Here is a 16,579-nt window from a genome sequence, read left to right as displayed (position 1 = left end):
CTGTTATCACTCATTTCACTGTTTTATTCTCTCCTACGACTTTTATCTCTATGACCTCTTTTAGTTTTCAACATTCAATGGTTTGATTTTTTGCTCCTCATTATTATATATTACCAGCAAGTTTCAATCTTTCAACTCCTTCATTAATTCGACATTCCCAATTCTCTTATTTATTCCTCTGGAAACCAAAATGGGGCTCAAATGACTCTGTTTATCTTCAGCACTGAATCTAAATATTATTTTTATTTCTTCTCTGACAACCTTCCTTCGCCAAACCCTTTATACACCTGAACTGCTTTCTTCTAATTGTTATTTGTTTCCTTGACTCTACCATTTTATTTCATCTATCTCTCTATTTCCCATTTGAGACTGTTGTCCATCCTTCCTCATCATCATCTACCTGACTTGCCATATTGTTCCATCCACCATCCAAAAAGGCGGTCAGGAAAGACACATTGTTTTGCTGCTTTTTTTTAAAAAGAACTTTAGTAAAACAAGAAACAATGCCTTCCCAATTGTGTAGATGCACTACAATGACACAACTAATATAGCTCCCAAAAGAAATTATTCACACAATATTTATAGCATGCAAATTAGATTATACACCCAAGTCTGTATGACTAGAAAACAAACACACAGAAAAAATAAATAAATGAACAGGAAATAAAAAAAGAAGAGAATAAAACATACACAGAAAAAAAAAAAATTTAACCAAAATGTGAAAGGACTAATCTATTTTAGGTGGGAGTTTAGGTTTTTGCCTTTATACTTTTTGTTCAACCAGGAAAAGACAGAAGTGGTGTTATGATTTAGAGAATAAATTAGATGGCTGTTTGATATAATTTTTTTTTCAAGGTGTAAAATTCTCACAACCTCTCCAAAGATTTTTATTTACAGTTTTACATATCAGAGTTTGCTGTAGTAGAATAAAACAAAAAGTATTACTTTTGTAATAACGTTGATTTTCAGTCTTGTTTTTATTCTAGTTGCTCCATAACTTCCAGCACAACAACACGAGGTCCAGTCATCACCAGCCTGGTCACTGTCTTGTAGTCCAGGTAAAGAACACACCTCCCATTCACCTGGCACACAAACTGTCGAATCTACAGAGTGGTTACATTCATCCATCACACTTTTGTCCTTGCATTTAATATAACTGTTTTACAGTTTTATTGTCTATTTTACTTTGACTGTTTTTTTCACCTTAACTCCAGCAGCTGCAGCAGGGCTTCCAGGGTCCACGGCTTGCACATAACATGGAGCCCTGCCTCTGACGACAATGCCCCATCCTAGAGCATCCCCAATCACCTGCTTTGTGAGACAAAGTACATCTTTGAGGTGAGGGAAATGCAACCTAAAGTTAAAACTGATTTATAGTCTATAAAGAAATATGTAAGTTCCAGAATTGCTTCACTGACGTATGGATGTTTGTTGTGTTTTTGATGCTAGACCATACATGGTCCCACAAACTCACCGTCAGAACTTTTTTGATGAAAGGTGCCCCCGGAGCCAATAACTCTTCACATGTGACATGTCTTTTTAAAACTGCAGAACCAACAACAGCAACAAAAAAAATGCTTACATGATCATTAAAACATTCCAAAATATTTCACAGGCTCCTTATTATCAACAAAAGTTCATAAAAACACAACTCACTACAATAATATATCTATCTATACACATATAGTTAGATACATATGTCTGTGTCTGATTGTACATGTATTTATAAGCCTCTAAAATGTTACATTTGCCATTTTTAATACATCTGAACTTGCCTGATTTAGGATTGCATCTCACAATGGAGTTTGAAGACAGCTGAGCAAGAGTTTGAAATCCACCAGAATGAAGCGGGAGTGTATTCAAGCTGGATCGCCTGCTTCCAGCAATGTGTTTTACCTCTTTGGTTGGCCTCTCTGCAGAAAAATGTGTGTAAAGAAGTCAATATTCAAATAACAGTGTATTTTTGCAACAACAACAAAAAAACAAAACTGTTGCAAATCTGATTTTTACCAGAATGAAAGGCATCTGTATGTTCCTGGATTGAGTCTTTGCGTAGAGAGAAAGGACTGTCGAGATTGCTTTCCTCTTGGGTGGATGTCCCATCAATGTCCTGCTCCCTTTCATTTAACAGTTCTGATAGGCGCCGGCGGCGACGGAAATTAATGCAAAACTGATAGAGGAGCCCGCTGTCGAAGAAGTCATGCTTCCTTGTCACTAGTGGCAGAAATGAAATGCAACATTAAATAACGTTGGGACGTGTTTTAAGAACAAATGGAATTGTTTGCCAAGGGATATTGAATCTATTTGCTTTTGATTGCAAAAGTCCCTAGTGGCCATTCACCACTGGCAACCACATCTTATCCTTCATTAAAGTGCAAATGAGCTCCGCCTCACCGTGCTGAATGATGCCATGCTCCTGCAATGCCCGGCTTAAGTCCACTCCCTGACGCCTGCTCTCCACCTCTCCGTTCTGGAGGAGCCAGTCAATCAGCTGGTAGCCTGGAAACGAGCGCTGATATGAAACCCCATGCTCCTCCCTCAGCTGCAGGATAGAGTTTTTGTCTGCTATGAGACTAAAAAAAAAAAGTAATTAAAGTCAGTCAGCAGTTGCCTTAAAACATTTTCTAGATATTATTTTCAAAAGACTCTAAGGAAGCTACATTAGACAACACAATTTGAAATAATCCACACTTATGATCCCTCCATGATAAAGATGAGTAAAAAAGCTTTCAAGTACAATAAATATTTTTTTGTATTGGCATTTAATATTGAATTAAAGATTAGCTACAGATATCTAACACCAGTCCTTGGTGCTGTTGGAACCACCATAATGACCATCCTTGCTGTTTAGGGTGCAAAGATAAAATTGTATCCTCATCTTTCTTGTTTATCCTAGTTCCAGTTGTTTTAAACTTTAGATTTACTTCTTTAGCATTTTCACTTGTCTCAAATAGGGGATTCTCAAAATCCTCTATATCACACTTATCTGAAAAAATTGCATCTACATTGATTAAAACTTTTTTGTTACTTTAAAGGAATATCAAGGGGTGCTATAAATTATGGCACCATTTATTGAGGTTTTTCTGATGATTAAATTACACCACAAAGTGAAATGTACCTTCATTAAAGCTGGAGTCCTAAAAAAATTTAATAAATACATAAAATCTTACTATTGCAGGAGAAATATAATAATTTCAAAACATATTTTAACACATCTTTAAAAATGATGACTTGTGAAGGAGTGCTTTTTTATAAGAAAGAGTCATGATTTTTTTTGTTTTGTTTTTGGTTTTATTGTAAAGGCTGCATAAAATTATTAATTTTGGATGATAACTTCTTTCTTGTATCCAACTCTTTAAAAGTTTGTCTGTTTTCCTTTAAATTGTGCCATAAGTCACAGTATTTGTTTGGCAAAAACGAGCAGATTATGAGGTTTGCACCCATGAAAGATCTTTTATTCCTCCTTACATATGTCAAACAAATAATTTTGCAACTGACTTTTGTTTGAAGTTTGAAACAAGATATTTTAACAATATCTTTTATTCCCTCAAAGGTGCTTAAATAGTGCAAAACAGAAACATACCTAGTCACCAACTTGGTCACATATTGATGTGGATTAACATCTTATATAGTAAATAAAAAAAACTCAGCCAGTTTGGTTTTGATTGTGTTCGTCGATCTGGAGCAATCACCACACAGAGAATGATCCTGCAATTGTTCAGCATGGTTAAGATTAGGACAGTAGAAAGGCTATTAAATCCTCTCCACTCCCAGGTTGTCTTGCGTCAACACCTGCCTTTGAGAGTGAAGAGACATGTGATTTTACTGACTGCAGAATCTCATTTTGAGAATTATCCAGTGAGGGAGATTCCTCCTAAATCATCCCAATATTTATAACTGACAGAGAGTCTGTAAGCTCAAATCACAGAGGCATTTTTCACAAATATGGCACAATTTAAGAAAAAGAGCCCATATATTTTTAAAGGAAAATTTTTCAACACAAATGTTCTCACTTTTGTTTTTTTCTTGAATATTAAATTGGTGCTTAAGAAACACCCTTGCAAAAAAGCACCCAACTTTCAATTGAAATAACCTTATCCTAATTGCATCATTCAAAAGCATGTTGTCTTTTCACCTCTTATTTCTAAAGTGTCAGAAAATTCCTAAGTGGACAATTGGTAAACCCGTCACCTCTTTCTGAACCAGTATTGTAATTTAAAAAGGGTACATTTAAAAGTTAAATATTTCCCCTCACTCCATAATACAGAAAAAACTGTTCTAAAAAGAGTATGAATTCTGCATTTGCCATCTTTAATGTTAGAATATTAATGTGTGTGTTTTGCCAGTTTATTGTTAACATGCTAACAATTAAAATGACAAATTAGGGACAGTCCACCTGAGAGACTCACCCTGTGGTTTAGAGAGGAACTGCTTGTTTTTAGGTAGAAAATCACATTTACATAGGAACAACCAATCACTTGGTGGGGGGGCACAGGGTGTGTCTGTGTCTCCACCCCTGGATATTTGACATTTTCTCTAAAGTATTGTAGTGTCTTTAATGGAAGCTCCACTCAGCTCTCACACACGAACAAACTACTGTTTAGTCTAAAGTTGTTGTTTTTTTTTAAACATAGTTCATACTTTTCATATAGCCGTTGACCTCGCATGAAGATTTTCACCTCTGTGTTGAAGGGAAATGTGCCGTCATCCTTCCGAAAACGATATAGCAGTTTGGCATCTTTGAATTCAGGCCTCTTATCGCAGACTAAAAGGAGAGAGAAGCACTCTTTTTATAATGTACAATGATACCTACTGTTTTCACACCATCTGTACATTTACTTGCCCACACTTATCCATTTTACAAGGTCTACTTTGCACCTTGGACCTGTTTTTGTTTCAGAACTGCCTTCCTTTTTGACCTATTTATTATCCGGCATGGAGCAATAGCCCAGACAGCTCCCAGACTTGAATCTTATGTAGAATTTGTGGAAGGAGCTAAAGATTAGGGTGATGTGAAGGAGGCCCTCCCAAGCTCAAAAAGTTCATCACCAGGGATAAATGATCATGATACCAGTGTAAAAAAAAAAAAAAAGGTCAGCAACTGAAATTGACCTAATTGCTGAGATAACACAAAAATCTTTCTGCTGTTTATTGAAAATTACATACACAATTTTCCGCATAACTCTTAGTATAATCCATTTTCCATCATGTTTTATCCCTGCTGGGGTTGCGAGGGGTGCTGGTGCCTCCAGCTGTCTATGTGCGAGAGGCGGGGTTCACCAGCCAGTCCATCGCAGGGCATTGATTTTAATCCAGTTAGTATTAATATCTAAGTATTAAATATCTCTGAGTTATAATTGAGTCACCTTGATTTTAAAAAGAATATCAAGAACATGACCAAAAACATTAGGTATAACTAGCTAACTTTAGACATATTAGACTTTGTCTTTTGTTTGCCTTCCCTTATATTTTCCCACCTGTTCTTCTGTATCACCAATGGACAGGCTGTTCAAACCACAATGAGACCCTTAGAGTCAATATACAAGCAAGCATTGAAAGTGATTTTTAGAAAGCTATTTCCCTACCACCTTTGTAAAATTTTGGAAAATGCAACTTTGATAACTTAGATAATTTTTGGCTTTTCTCAAACCTTTGTTCTGATTTAGAAGATTTTAAAGGGCCAGGCTCCAGCCTACTTATTGGACTTTGTTATTGTTCTATAGGCTTGATAATACTCTAATAGCTTCTCCACATGACTGAATCGTTTCCTTTCGCTCCTCGACATTTGGTCAGTCTGCACTCACAGCGCAGTGGAACAGGCTTCCTCTTAATATTAAAATCTCTGCATGAGCTACTACTTAAAAGTTGTCAATACTGTAATTATTTTTTTTCTGTCCATCGTACTGGCTTTTGTCTATGTATGAATGATTTTAGAATGAACAAATATTGCAAGATGAGTGATGGGTGAGTGTCATATTAAACTCCTTTTGTACGTTTTCCATTTTAATTTGTTTAATATGGCACGGATTTAATATGAATTGTGGCAAAAGGGACTGCAGATGCAAATTCGCCATTGGCTAACTTAGGTACAATGCATCAAATGTTAACATTTATGTTTTAATTGTACAGGGTCCCTTTTTAAATAAATGAAAATAAAAAGATACACCAGGGGGGTGCAACCTGCACTCTGGAGCCAAAAGTGTCTCTTTGGCTCCTAATTGTGGTTTAAGATGATAAAATCAACTAAAGATTTCAAATATAGCATAATAACATACGCTGGTATTGTAAGCTTTAACAGCTTTTTCAAAGCATTTCTGTTTTGAAATTTCCAAACAGAGCGACAATAAAAGAACCAATATGTTTTTAGATTTTTTTTTTGTCATTATCTTGGAAACTATGTTCTTTATTTAAATATTTTATATTTCCTGTAAAAATTCTAAAGAAGAAAATCAGCGCATTTTATTTTTTTCCTCATTTCAAACCTTAAAATCACAAATAAAAGCGACAGATTCTCTATAGCAGATATTTAATTAATCTGTTTTGTTTTTTTTTTTTATTATCATCAAAATCTCTTGTAAAATTTACACCTATAATTCACTTTTATTTGACTGGACCTAAGCCAAAATGGCTCTTTGGATTACATAGTTTGCAGACTCCTGCATAAGAAGCACAGTCATGTCTTCTGCTTCTGTAGCTCGTCTGATTTAAATTTCCATGTTACGGATTCAGAGATGTATTCTGTAACTGTCTCAAACCACTCAGCTCACTCTCCTCTAAACTCTGATATTAACAATGAGCATTAATCTATGCATCTGCAAATGAATGGTATAATTTCATCCTTTGAAGCCAAATCCAGGAGATGAGTGTGTGGTTACGATCAAAGTTTCTGAGATATTAAGCTCAACCCATGTGTCAAAAACAAGCATATTTAACATGAACTTAAATCTCATCTAACCAGTTCTGAGGCCCTGCTTGAACACCAGGAGGTCATCTGTGGAAAATCTAGATACCCAGAAGTTGCTAAACAAGCAGTCCAATAGTATAAAATGGCCATTACATGGAACCCTCTCACCATGATGAACAATGTCGTGGTCCATGAGGTGTTGCATGAGACTGACAGCAGTCACTCGATCCAAAGCCTCCTTGTGGCTCACCAGCCAATCTATTAGCTCCTGCGCCACAAAGCAGTTGGGGTAAGTGCGCAGGTGGTACCGTCGATCCTTGATCAGCTTTCCATCATGAAGTCTCAACCTTTAAGTTATGCTTGGGTTAGTGATGGGCTCTGAAATGCATCTTAACCTACATCCCCCTCCCATCCTCATTACCTGAGCTGCTCTCCTGCAATCATGACTTCAGTCTTATGTTGCCTTGCAATGGTTTTTCTTCTAATGCTGTTTGTTCGCTCCATGCTTGCTATCCCTGAACTGAGCAGTAAATGAAACTCACCTCTTATTTAGACTTACCTGTTTACAAAATAGTTGGAGAAATGGAGCATTGCCTGGAGGACTAGATGTTTTGTATACAGCTAGGCAGAAAGGGAAAGACATGTTAAGGTGTAAAACTATCCTCTAAGGTTTTACTTTATTTAAACTCAGTTTATCACATTTTCTCTCCGTTATAGTTTAAGATTTAAAATTATTCATATTTCCAGTTCAAAAAAAGAATCAAAATAAAGTCCAACAGTATTTAAGGAAAGGTAATTGTGTCTATCCTATAGCATTATTATCATTATGCTTGAATCACTTTTTTCTAACACAGAAATGAATTAGAAAATAAACTTTTCTAATGGATATTGTTTTAATTTGCTAGAAGAAATGCTGGTATACCTTGTTCAATTGGTAATGGGTGAGTTTGAACAAGCAACATTTTAAAGGTCATCTTGTGGATGTCTGGCAACCAAAAAAACCTGAAAAACAACATGGCAGCAGCAGCAATGATTGGTACTGGATGATTCAATCGTTTGCTAAATGTTATAAAGTAGTCATAAAATAGTCTTTGAAAAATGTAAGTGTGTGTACTCCCTCTCTGAGTTCATCCTTCAGACTCCACCTTCCATAAAGCAGCAACCCTAATGAAGGGAGCTGTGAGTTATTCCTTCTAGAAGTCTGCAGATACAGATAAGGTAAAGCCTTTTGGTGCCAACATGATGATGATGCACTAATATACAGAGGCAGGCGAAAGGCTTTATGTCCCATATGTTTGTATTCCACCTTGCAGATACGAATAGTTTGATGTGCATTTCTCCCTGTCATTTTAACTTTGACCTCTGAGCTTACTACTTATTCTCAGATAATAGCCACTCTTGGGCCACTCTTACATGTACAGACACATTCAGCAGATGAAAATGTGTGTTCCGATAAGGCTTGTTTTTATCCAATTAAAAGTAACACTTAAAAATAACAAATTTTAGCAGGTGTTCAAATTTTAATGTTGACATTTCTGTATTAAATATTTTTTATTGGTCTTATTTAATTTAATGTAGCTAGTGGAAAAGTCATTGTAATTAAAATAAATTAAAAAAAGATCAATATATGTGAAATTACCCTATATGAGGGATTTTTAATAATCATCGTCGTGTGCCACCGTCCTGCAACTTTTAGATGTATACCTGCTTCAACACAGCAGAATCAAGGATCCAGCCTAGAAGGTAATTCATACTGAATTTTAAGTTGTCCTGAAGCAGAAAGGCTTCAGAAAGCTGCAGGAAAGTGTCATGATCTGCCCTTATAGCTGACCTTAATTGTTTACTTCATTCACCTGCCTAACACTGCCCAGTTTCTAATCATTCCTCATCTTAGCCAACTGTGTCTGTTTCTTTATATTCCGCTCAGCCCAGCTATTGGGGCCAGATCATTGTTTGATGTCTGGATGTTTGTTTCGTTAGTTTTAGGTATTCCTTGGTTCATGTTCCTGTCCCTGGAGGCCAGTGGTTAGAGAGGTTTTGATGTTTGTCTCCTGATCTTGTCCTGACTACCAAGTGGAGAGCAGTTTAAAGTTCTGCAGATTTTCTGGTACCTTGTCTTGTCTCTGTCCCTCAACTGCTGAACCTGCCTATCTGAATCTGTGTGTGTTGGTCTGAGCTTGCTGCTTGACTCATAGAATTCTGAACCTGCCTTCATGCTCTGTGGATTCCTGGAATCCTGAATCGGTCTGTTCCTGTGTGGATAATAACCCCCTGACCGGGCTGCAGACTCCTGGATTCCAGTGCTGTTCCTGTCTGAGCTGTTTCCCTGACCTGGATCAAATCCCTGCCTGTTCTCTGAGGTTGCTGCTTCGAGGAAACTCTGGGCTGCTCTGCGCCATAGCTTATTTGGTATGTCCATCGGCTGGATCCTGCCTTCCTCTGAGAAGATGGCCTGAACTGTTGAACCAGGTAAGTGACTCACACTGATAATCATCTCCCGTCAGATTATCGTGTCACTTACCAGTGTTTCTCCCTCCAGAGTGTCAGTAATTCTACCCCCACTGCAGCCGCTGCAGTCCGCAGATCCACAGCTCTGCACTCTTTTAATCTTTGTATAAATAAACATTGGAAATTTCCCACTGTCTGTCTCACCTTGAATACTGGGTCCTTCTTTCCTTTTCATGACAGAGAGTGCTTTTCAAAGATTTGAGGTTAAGAAACCTTACCTATGAAACGTGTTTGACTTATTGAATTGAATAATAATTCATTGCTCAATAAAATTCTGCTTTTTAATAACTCGTTAACAGGGGACCGCCATTCCTCAACAGCAAGAAACAGGACGACTCTGCAGTTATGCATGTGTGTGTTTGTATATATATTTGTTTACTTCTGATTTTTTTTTTTTTTTCCCACCATATATTTACATTAGTATTTAAAAGTCTGCACACTGAGAGTAAAGTGGAACTAAGGTCAATCCCCTTGTTTGTGTGAAAATCTGGCTGATAAAGCTGATTCAGATGCAAATTTTCATTCTTTTGTACTGAAGAGGATTAGGGCCACTGAAAAAAATAAAAAAGAAGTTAACTGATTTCAAATTTCATCTAAGGGATGTGTGAAAAATGTCAGACTTTTATAAAATTTAAAAATCAGTTAACTTTCAGTGGCCGTAATCCTCTTCTGTAGGCCTACTTATGCACAGATGTTCATAAGAGGAAAACAATTCTGAATAAAACATTTTATTTTTCTCTTTAGTAACCACAGCGTCTTTTGCACCTATGTGTTGGAATCAGAGTACATGATTTCCAGTTTTCTTTTTCCACTGTATTTAGCTCCAGTCATCTTCTCAACTCTGACCATCTTCCATGTCTGTAATGAAGAGAAGCAATCCTTCCCTAATGAAATGCTGTCTTTAATGCACTTGTTGGTTTAGGTTTGGGTCATATCTTGGTAGTTTTGCAGTTTTTCACAAAAGCACTTTATTTTCTAATTAAATATATTTTAAAGGTAGTTGTTTGCATTTTAATCATAGTACAATTATTAGGGAACAATTATTTTATTTACTTCACAACTTTCCATCACTGGTTATATTCCACCTAAAATCCCAATAAATCACTCTGAACGTTTGTTTCTAATGTGACAAAACGTGAGAAGAAGGAAGAATAAATTTGGAATGGAAAGTTCCTATATCCACATTTTTGGTGGGTTTATTGTTTTTATTAGTCAACATTTATCAGTTAGGCTCTTATAGTCCTATCTTCCCCATAACTCATATAATATCCCTGGTCTGCTGGCACCAATCCTGGGATGTGTCCCTGAGAAAAACTTGCTCAGTCACACTGTCTCCTCTTTTCCTAAATTCCCAGAAAATCAAACTGGGTAAACAACGTCTGACCGTTCTTTTGCAGCAAATTCTATTGGTTTTGGCTTGAGTCTGTAGGTTTTGTCAGTGAGACCTCTCTTTGTTAGCAAGCATTGAATGAGGGGATCACACTCTGTAACCCTTTGAGATCCTGTGTAAAATACCCGTTGACCGTAATGTGTGTCACAAAGAAAGTTTTTGGTTTCTTTTCGGGACTGCTACGAATTTCATGTGTGGTACTTCACTAAGGCATTCATAAGGTGATCAGGTCAAATGAGACCAAACTGAACTTTCTGGCCAACATGCAAAAAATCTGTGTAGCTGAGAAAAAATGCTCCAACATCACCCTGAACCTGGTATGTTGCTGGCAGGATCTTTAGCTGGAGTAAAAGTCAAAATATGCCACCAGAACAGCAATGGTTCTATAGTTTAGAGTGTGTGTTTAAATTACCCAATTAAAGTCCAGATCAGAAATAAATTTGGTATTGGTGGCTAAATAAGAACCTGAGCTTGAATTATCTTGCAAAGAATAATAGGCAAATAAGTCTGCCTTTACGTATGTTGATAATTCATAGCTTTATCTTTGTCTTACTTAACCTCAGAGAAGGTTTAAACCATGTCTTCTTTATCCTTTCAGATCACTGTGTGCTGCTTCGTCTCATAAAATCTTAATGAATCACATTAAAGTTTTAAGGTCTTAACAGTGAAAAATCTGACAAAAGCTCTAAAACATATATATTTTTAAAAACTGCTTATGGATAGCAAGGAAAATGCTGCAATATTCCTCTTTTTATTTTAGGGTTTTAAAAATCACTAAAAAGGTAATATATGCAAATCTTCAACCATTGTGAGAATTTAAAAATAAGGCACATTTGCAGTAGAGAATATTCTATTCATATAGTCTGTATTTTGGTCAGTAGAGTGTTTTTATTTCATTTCATAAACTAACAAACCAGGTTTTTCATTTCAACATAGTTACATTCAGCGTGTCTCAGTTTTAAGGTGTCGAAGTTTGCTCCTGCAATGTGAACCTTTGTCCACTAGGTGGCAGTATGCACAAAAGCACATATCAATAACAGCACAAATTGCTGTAGTTTTAAATGACCTGACTTGCTGCCCCCTTTATTTCTTTCAGTTAAAACATTATTTGCGTTAAATAAATGGCAAAACTAATGCAAAAATGCGACACTTAAATTAATATAATTAATTAATTAATTGATTTTATTTTATATTTTAGGGGTTAATTGTTTGGAAAGGATTAGGGGTGCAAATAAAATTTTGTACACAAATTTTAGTCAAGAGCAAATTGATAGGCCTTTTTTTTCTTTTTTTTTTTGGAGTACTAAACATACTTAGATGCATATTGTTTTTAATAAAAAGATTTAACGTTGGAGCTTATGAAGGGAGAAGGAGGGGAGGAGGGGGGAGACACAGAATAGCTTTTATGCAAATGAGCCTGTTCAGTATGTTTTCATTGGAGAGCAGAGCGGAGGTGTAGTCTGGAAGGCGTGACTTCATGCCAGTCCAGAGTATGAAGAAAGTGCGCTCCTCCTAAACATGCAGAGGTGCGTCCAGTGTTTATGAGGAAAGACAACTCTGAGATTTTGGTTCCTTCGGCCTCTGAGAGAGCAGCGCAGTGAAGACCTTCCGCACTGTGCAGGTCCAGAAGGTGGGGGAAGAGATTTTTCTTTTTCTTTTTTTCTCCCCTAAATCGGTGGCCTTTTTTTTATTCATCCTGAGCGTAATTTAAAGTTTTGGGGTACTTTCCTTTTTTTTCTTTTGCAACTGAGTGGTTGTCTTGTGACTGTATGAACTATATGTGGACATCTGGAGCCCTGTGAACAGGCCAGCTTGTCCCTTTGCGTCCTCACTTGGGGCTGCACAAACTCCCCATGGATTTCGCCACCGACTTTGACTTTATGAAGTTTGGCGTGAAGAAAGAGACCATGCAGAACCTGGAGCGCTCCTTCATCGGGCCGTGCGGCCAGCTGCAGAGACCGGACTCGGTCTCCTCCACCCCGGGCAGCACACCTTGCAACTCGGTCCCCTCATCGCCAAACGTCAACCCCAACGACCTGAGAAACAACCCCGGGAGTGACCAATTCTGGATACCCAACAACAACGGGGGATACCCTCATCAGATGTACCCTCAAGCTTTTGGCCTGACACCGGAGGACGCCATGGAGGCCCTAATAGGGGCCACGACGCAGCAGGGCCACCCGTCTGCGCCCCACGGCCACCACCCACAGTCCTACCAGCCTGAATACGAAGGCTACGGGCACCTGAACGACCCGGTCCAGCACTACCAGGGCCTCTCGGGTCACCCCGACATGCAGGGCATCAGCAGCAGCCACTGCCAAGACCCCTATCTGAAAGACGAAATGGGGAGCGAGTCCCCCGAGTCGCCCGAGGCCCAGTCGGTTCTTGGCGCGCACCACCAACTCCAGCAGCCGCAACACAGCCGCCACGACAGGCGATCCAATGTGGAGACGCACTTCTCTGACGAGCAGCTGGTGTCCATGTCTGTCAGGGAGCTGAACCGGCTCCTCAGGGGCCTGAGCAAGGAGGAGGTGATGCGTCTGAAGCAGAAGCGCCGAACCCTGAAGAACAGGGGATACGCGCAGTCGTGCCGCTTCAAGCGCGTCCAGCAGAAGCACATCCTGGAGCACGAAAAGACGAGCCTGGTGACCCAGGTGGAGCAGCTGAAGCACGAACTGAACAGGCTGGTCCGGGAGAGGGACGCATACAAACTTAAATGCGAGAAACTGTCCGGTGCCAACTGCTACCACGAAACTGGGTCCACCAGTGACAACCCTTCCTCGCCAGAGTATTTAATGTGAGTTAGTGCTTCTTCCACGGAGCCATTTAAATCACCCCCTGCATCAAAGCAATGACTGAAATGATAAAAAAACAATAAAACAACCAAAAAGATGCAACGAGAAAGGGGGAAATGCAGTGATGCATGCATGCTGGCCATGTATGAGATGTTTTTTATTTTATACTGCCCTAGCTTATCTTTATTTCGTCTAAAGGAAATACTTGAAATCAGATTTGCTTTTATCAGCATCCATGTAATCATTTAGTTCATTTTTTTTGAGGTGATTTAAAATTTTCTGCTATTTTTGTCTTGCTCAAATCATAGTTTGTTATTATGCTTCTTCAAAAAAAGAAATTACGTTTCGAAGTCATATCCTTTGTGAACTGGATTCTGCAGGACAGTACCAGCCTTTCTTCAGAAGATATACAAAGTATACATATATATTGTTTTTCATCAAATATCTTGTTTTTTTTTTTGTCACTTATTTGGATCAATAAACCTAATCTGACAGTTTAAAATGGAGTCCCATCTGCTGACAAGTTATTCCTCATGCAGTTAGCCATCACAATCGTGTTAATTTCCACATTTCTACATGCACATTCTTCATTTCTGTTATTTTGTCTAATTAGTTTGTACTAGAAATAAGGTCTGACCTGATAATATGGTGTCGCTAACCTTGATGTCAATTTGTATAAAACTAAAAAGGGTGCATTGAAGAAGATACCTTTAATCTATGCATTAATGTTGGGAGTTTCTTTGTGTTTCTAAAACAACTTTAAAAATAAAAAGTTTGGCACAACCTTAATGATACTAATGTTTACAACATCACTAAAACTAAAAAGCCAGCTTCATTTCTATACCTGCTGTATAAACAATAATGTGATGACGGAGTACAGCATGCACGTAAATGTGAGAAGGAAACAGATGTGTGCAGGCGCACACGTAGCTTCCTCAACATTTTCTTCATTATTCTTAAACTGAAACTCACCTACTTGTGCTTCCAGTGTTTTATAACTAAGCTAAAGTGTTCAGAGGATTGCCTAGTGCTTTTGTTTCTTTAGCATAGAATGGTCATTCCCTGACCTTTGGCCTCCGTGGAGTGCTGCTTCCTGTGGGACCCCCAGCCTGTGAAAGCGCAGCGGGGTATCTGGCAGGAGCCTGTTGGGCACAGATAAAATGGAGTGGAAATCAGGCTTCCCCTCTGCTCTCTTCCTCAGACAAACACATCACCTCTGCATTCATTAACAGAGGAAGAGAGAAAAAACCAGCACAGCCCACTGCACAGCCCTCCTCCAACCTGCTATGGAGGAATTTTCTCACTTGATATGTTATTTGTTGGCTTTCCTTTTTTTTTTTTTCTTTTTTTTTCAAATATATGTGTGAAAACTTCACAGCGAAGTTCCGGACTGCTAATCTTCCCCAGTTCAACACTACAATATTATTTGGATGACCGTTATAGTTCCAAGGCCAGGGTGATAATGCTTGATAAGTGGTCACATTGTAAAAGGGAGTTTATAACCTCCGCTCTGAGAATCTTAGAGAGTGTTTTTCTGTCACAGTAGACTTTTTAACTTCTCTCCCCCTTCGAGCGAGAGCAGAACTGGGGCAGATGGTATAGTTAACAGGACCTCGCTCCAGCATGGAGACCAGGTCCTGTTTCCATGCGTGACCCTCTCCGGCAGCGCTGACCTCGCCTCTCCTTTCAGGGGAAAGTGGTTCTGAAGTTGCAGCACAGGTGCAGAAATACTTTCCTTCTGAAAAAAACACAGGCCTGATCCTTATAAGTCTGCCTGCTGCTCTGTTGAGGGTGTGACGTAGGAGGAAATGTTCTTTTCTTTATCTTAATGTGACTAGTAGAGGTTCATAAATCTGTATCTGTCCTATCAAATGATAGTCATCTGCTGCCTCTCTTTTAAGTGTACTTAGAACCTGTAAAACTACTCAAGTAGCTGTTTTTTTAAAAGGGCATAAATTGAATTATCGACGATTATGAATTAATTTGACTATATCACATAATGATTTATAAATCCGGATCAATTAATTTTGAAATCTAACACAGATAGCTTTCCATGCACTTAGAAGAAAAAGAAATGAATCCAGATTTCATGTCTGCACGCAGAGAAATATTTCCAAAAACATATAAACACTCGTCTTTCAGCTTTTCTGCAAAAAGTCAGGGATTTTGGTCAATCCCTGTGGTTTTTTTCATCCGAACATGGTGTTTCCTCACGCTCCTGCGGACTCACATGCATCACATGGGGCTTTCTAAGGAACAGTGGAATAATACTGTAGAAGTGTTGGTGAGGAGAGCGGTTTTGTGGCGCTGTGTGACAGTTTGCCATTGTAGAAACGATTAGCCAGCTCTTTTCCCTCGCATGTGATAGGCTGGCGGGCCCTGATGTGGGAGCCTCACTCTCTCCCCCCTCCTCCTCCCTCGTTGCCACCAACACCCCGAGCCCTCAGCGCCTGAGGCTGGATACTGAGTCAGCAGGAAGGATAGGTGTCTGTACGGCTGTGGCATCTAAACAAGAGATAGGCAACCAGAGAGCAGGAAAAATGCTCCAGAATAAACATCCGTTTATAGAAGAATGAGATCAAGAGAGAGAGAAAAGAAGCATTTACCTTCTACATACCCCTTCGACCTTTCCATATATTGTGACTTGAAAATAACTAACTTCATAGTATTTAGCTAGAATACACTGTGACAGGCCAATAAAAAAAAGAGTGCAAGATTTTGAAGTGGAATTTAATGGGATTTGAATTTAAAACCGTTTCATAAATAAAAAGAGTCATTACCTTTCCCCCGCCATTTCCTGCTGGCGTAGGTTTCTATCAGCTTTACACCCCTAGAGAATCACCCTTTTGCCATTTTGTTTAAGGGTTAACCTAAACCAGATTCAGTGAAGAGTATTTCAGAACATCAATTTTCAAGTCTCTCCACAGAATATCCTCCAGGTTTAGATCCAGAGTTAGACTAGGCTATTTTAACACGTGTATT

General features: G+C 38.5%; 2 protein-coding genes across 3 annotated transcripts; one reads left to right on the top strand and one right to left on the bottom strand.

Moving 5' to 3' along the window:
- Positions 1–477: 477 nt before the first annotated feature.
- Positions 478–7,447, bottom strand: si:dkeyp-97e7.9 (DEP domain-containing mTOR-interacting protein). 2 transcript variants are annotated; one of them, XM_038295798.1, is made up of 9 exons: positions 7,326–7,447; positions 7,073–7,251; positions 4,642–4,765; positions 2,395–2,573; positions 2,011–2,214; positions 1,776–1,913; positions 1,475–1,545; positions 1,204–1,311; positions 478–1,103 (listed from the first exon to the last, which is right to left on the bottom strand). In XM_038295798.1, exons 1-9 carry the CDS (start codon positions 7,406–7,408, stop codon positions 978–980), a joined length of 1,212 nt encoding a protein of 403 aa, XP_038151726.1. In that variant the 5' UTR covers positions 7,409–7,447; the 3' UTR covers positions 478–977. The 2 variants fall into 2 exon arrangements, with proteins under 2 accessions (XP_038151726.1, XP_038151735.1); XM_038295807.1 differs by having other exon boundaries at positions 1,204–1,308.
- Positions 7,448–12,312: 4,865 nt separating this feature from the next.
- Positions 12,313–13,714, top strand: LOC119790300 (transcription factor MafB-like). The gene has a single exon (XM_038295818.1). It carries the CDS (start codon positions 12,656–12,658, stop codon positions 13,601–13,603), a length of 948 nt encoding a protein of 315 aa, XP_038151746.1. The 5' UTR covers positions 12,313–12,655; the 3' UTR covers positions 13,604–13,714.
- The last annotated feature ends 2,865 nt before the right edge of the window (positions 13,715–16,579 follow it).

This window comes from Cyprinodon tularosa, unplaced genomic scaffold (assembly GCF_016077235.1).
Source record: "Cyprinodon tularosa strain WSP-4 unplaced genomic scaffold, ASM1607723v1 ctg11, whole genome shotgun sequence".
Lineage (NCBI taxonomy): Eukaryota > Metazoa > Chordata > Actinopteri > Cyprinodontiformes > Cyprinodontidae > Cyprinodon > Cyprinodon tularosa.
The sequence above is the reverse complement of the archived record's forward strand: the minus strand, read 5'-3'. Positions and strand labels throughout refer to the sequence as shown.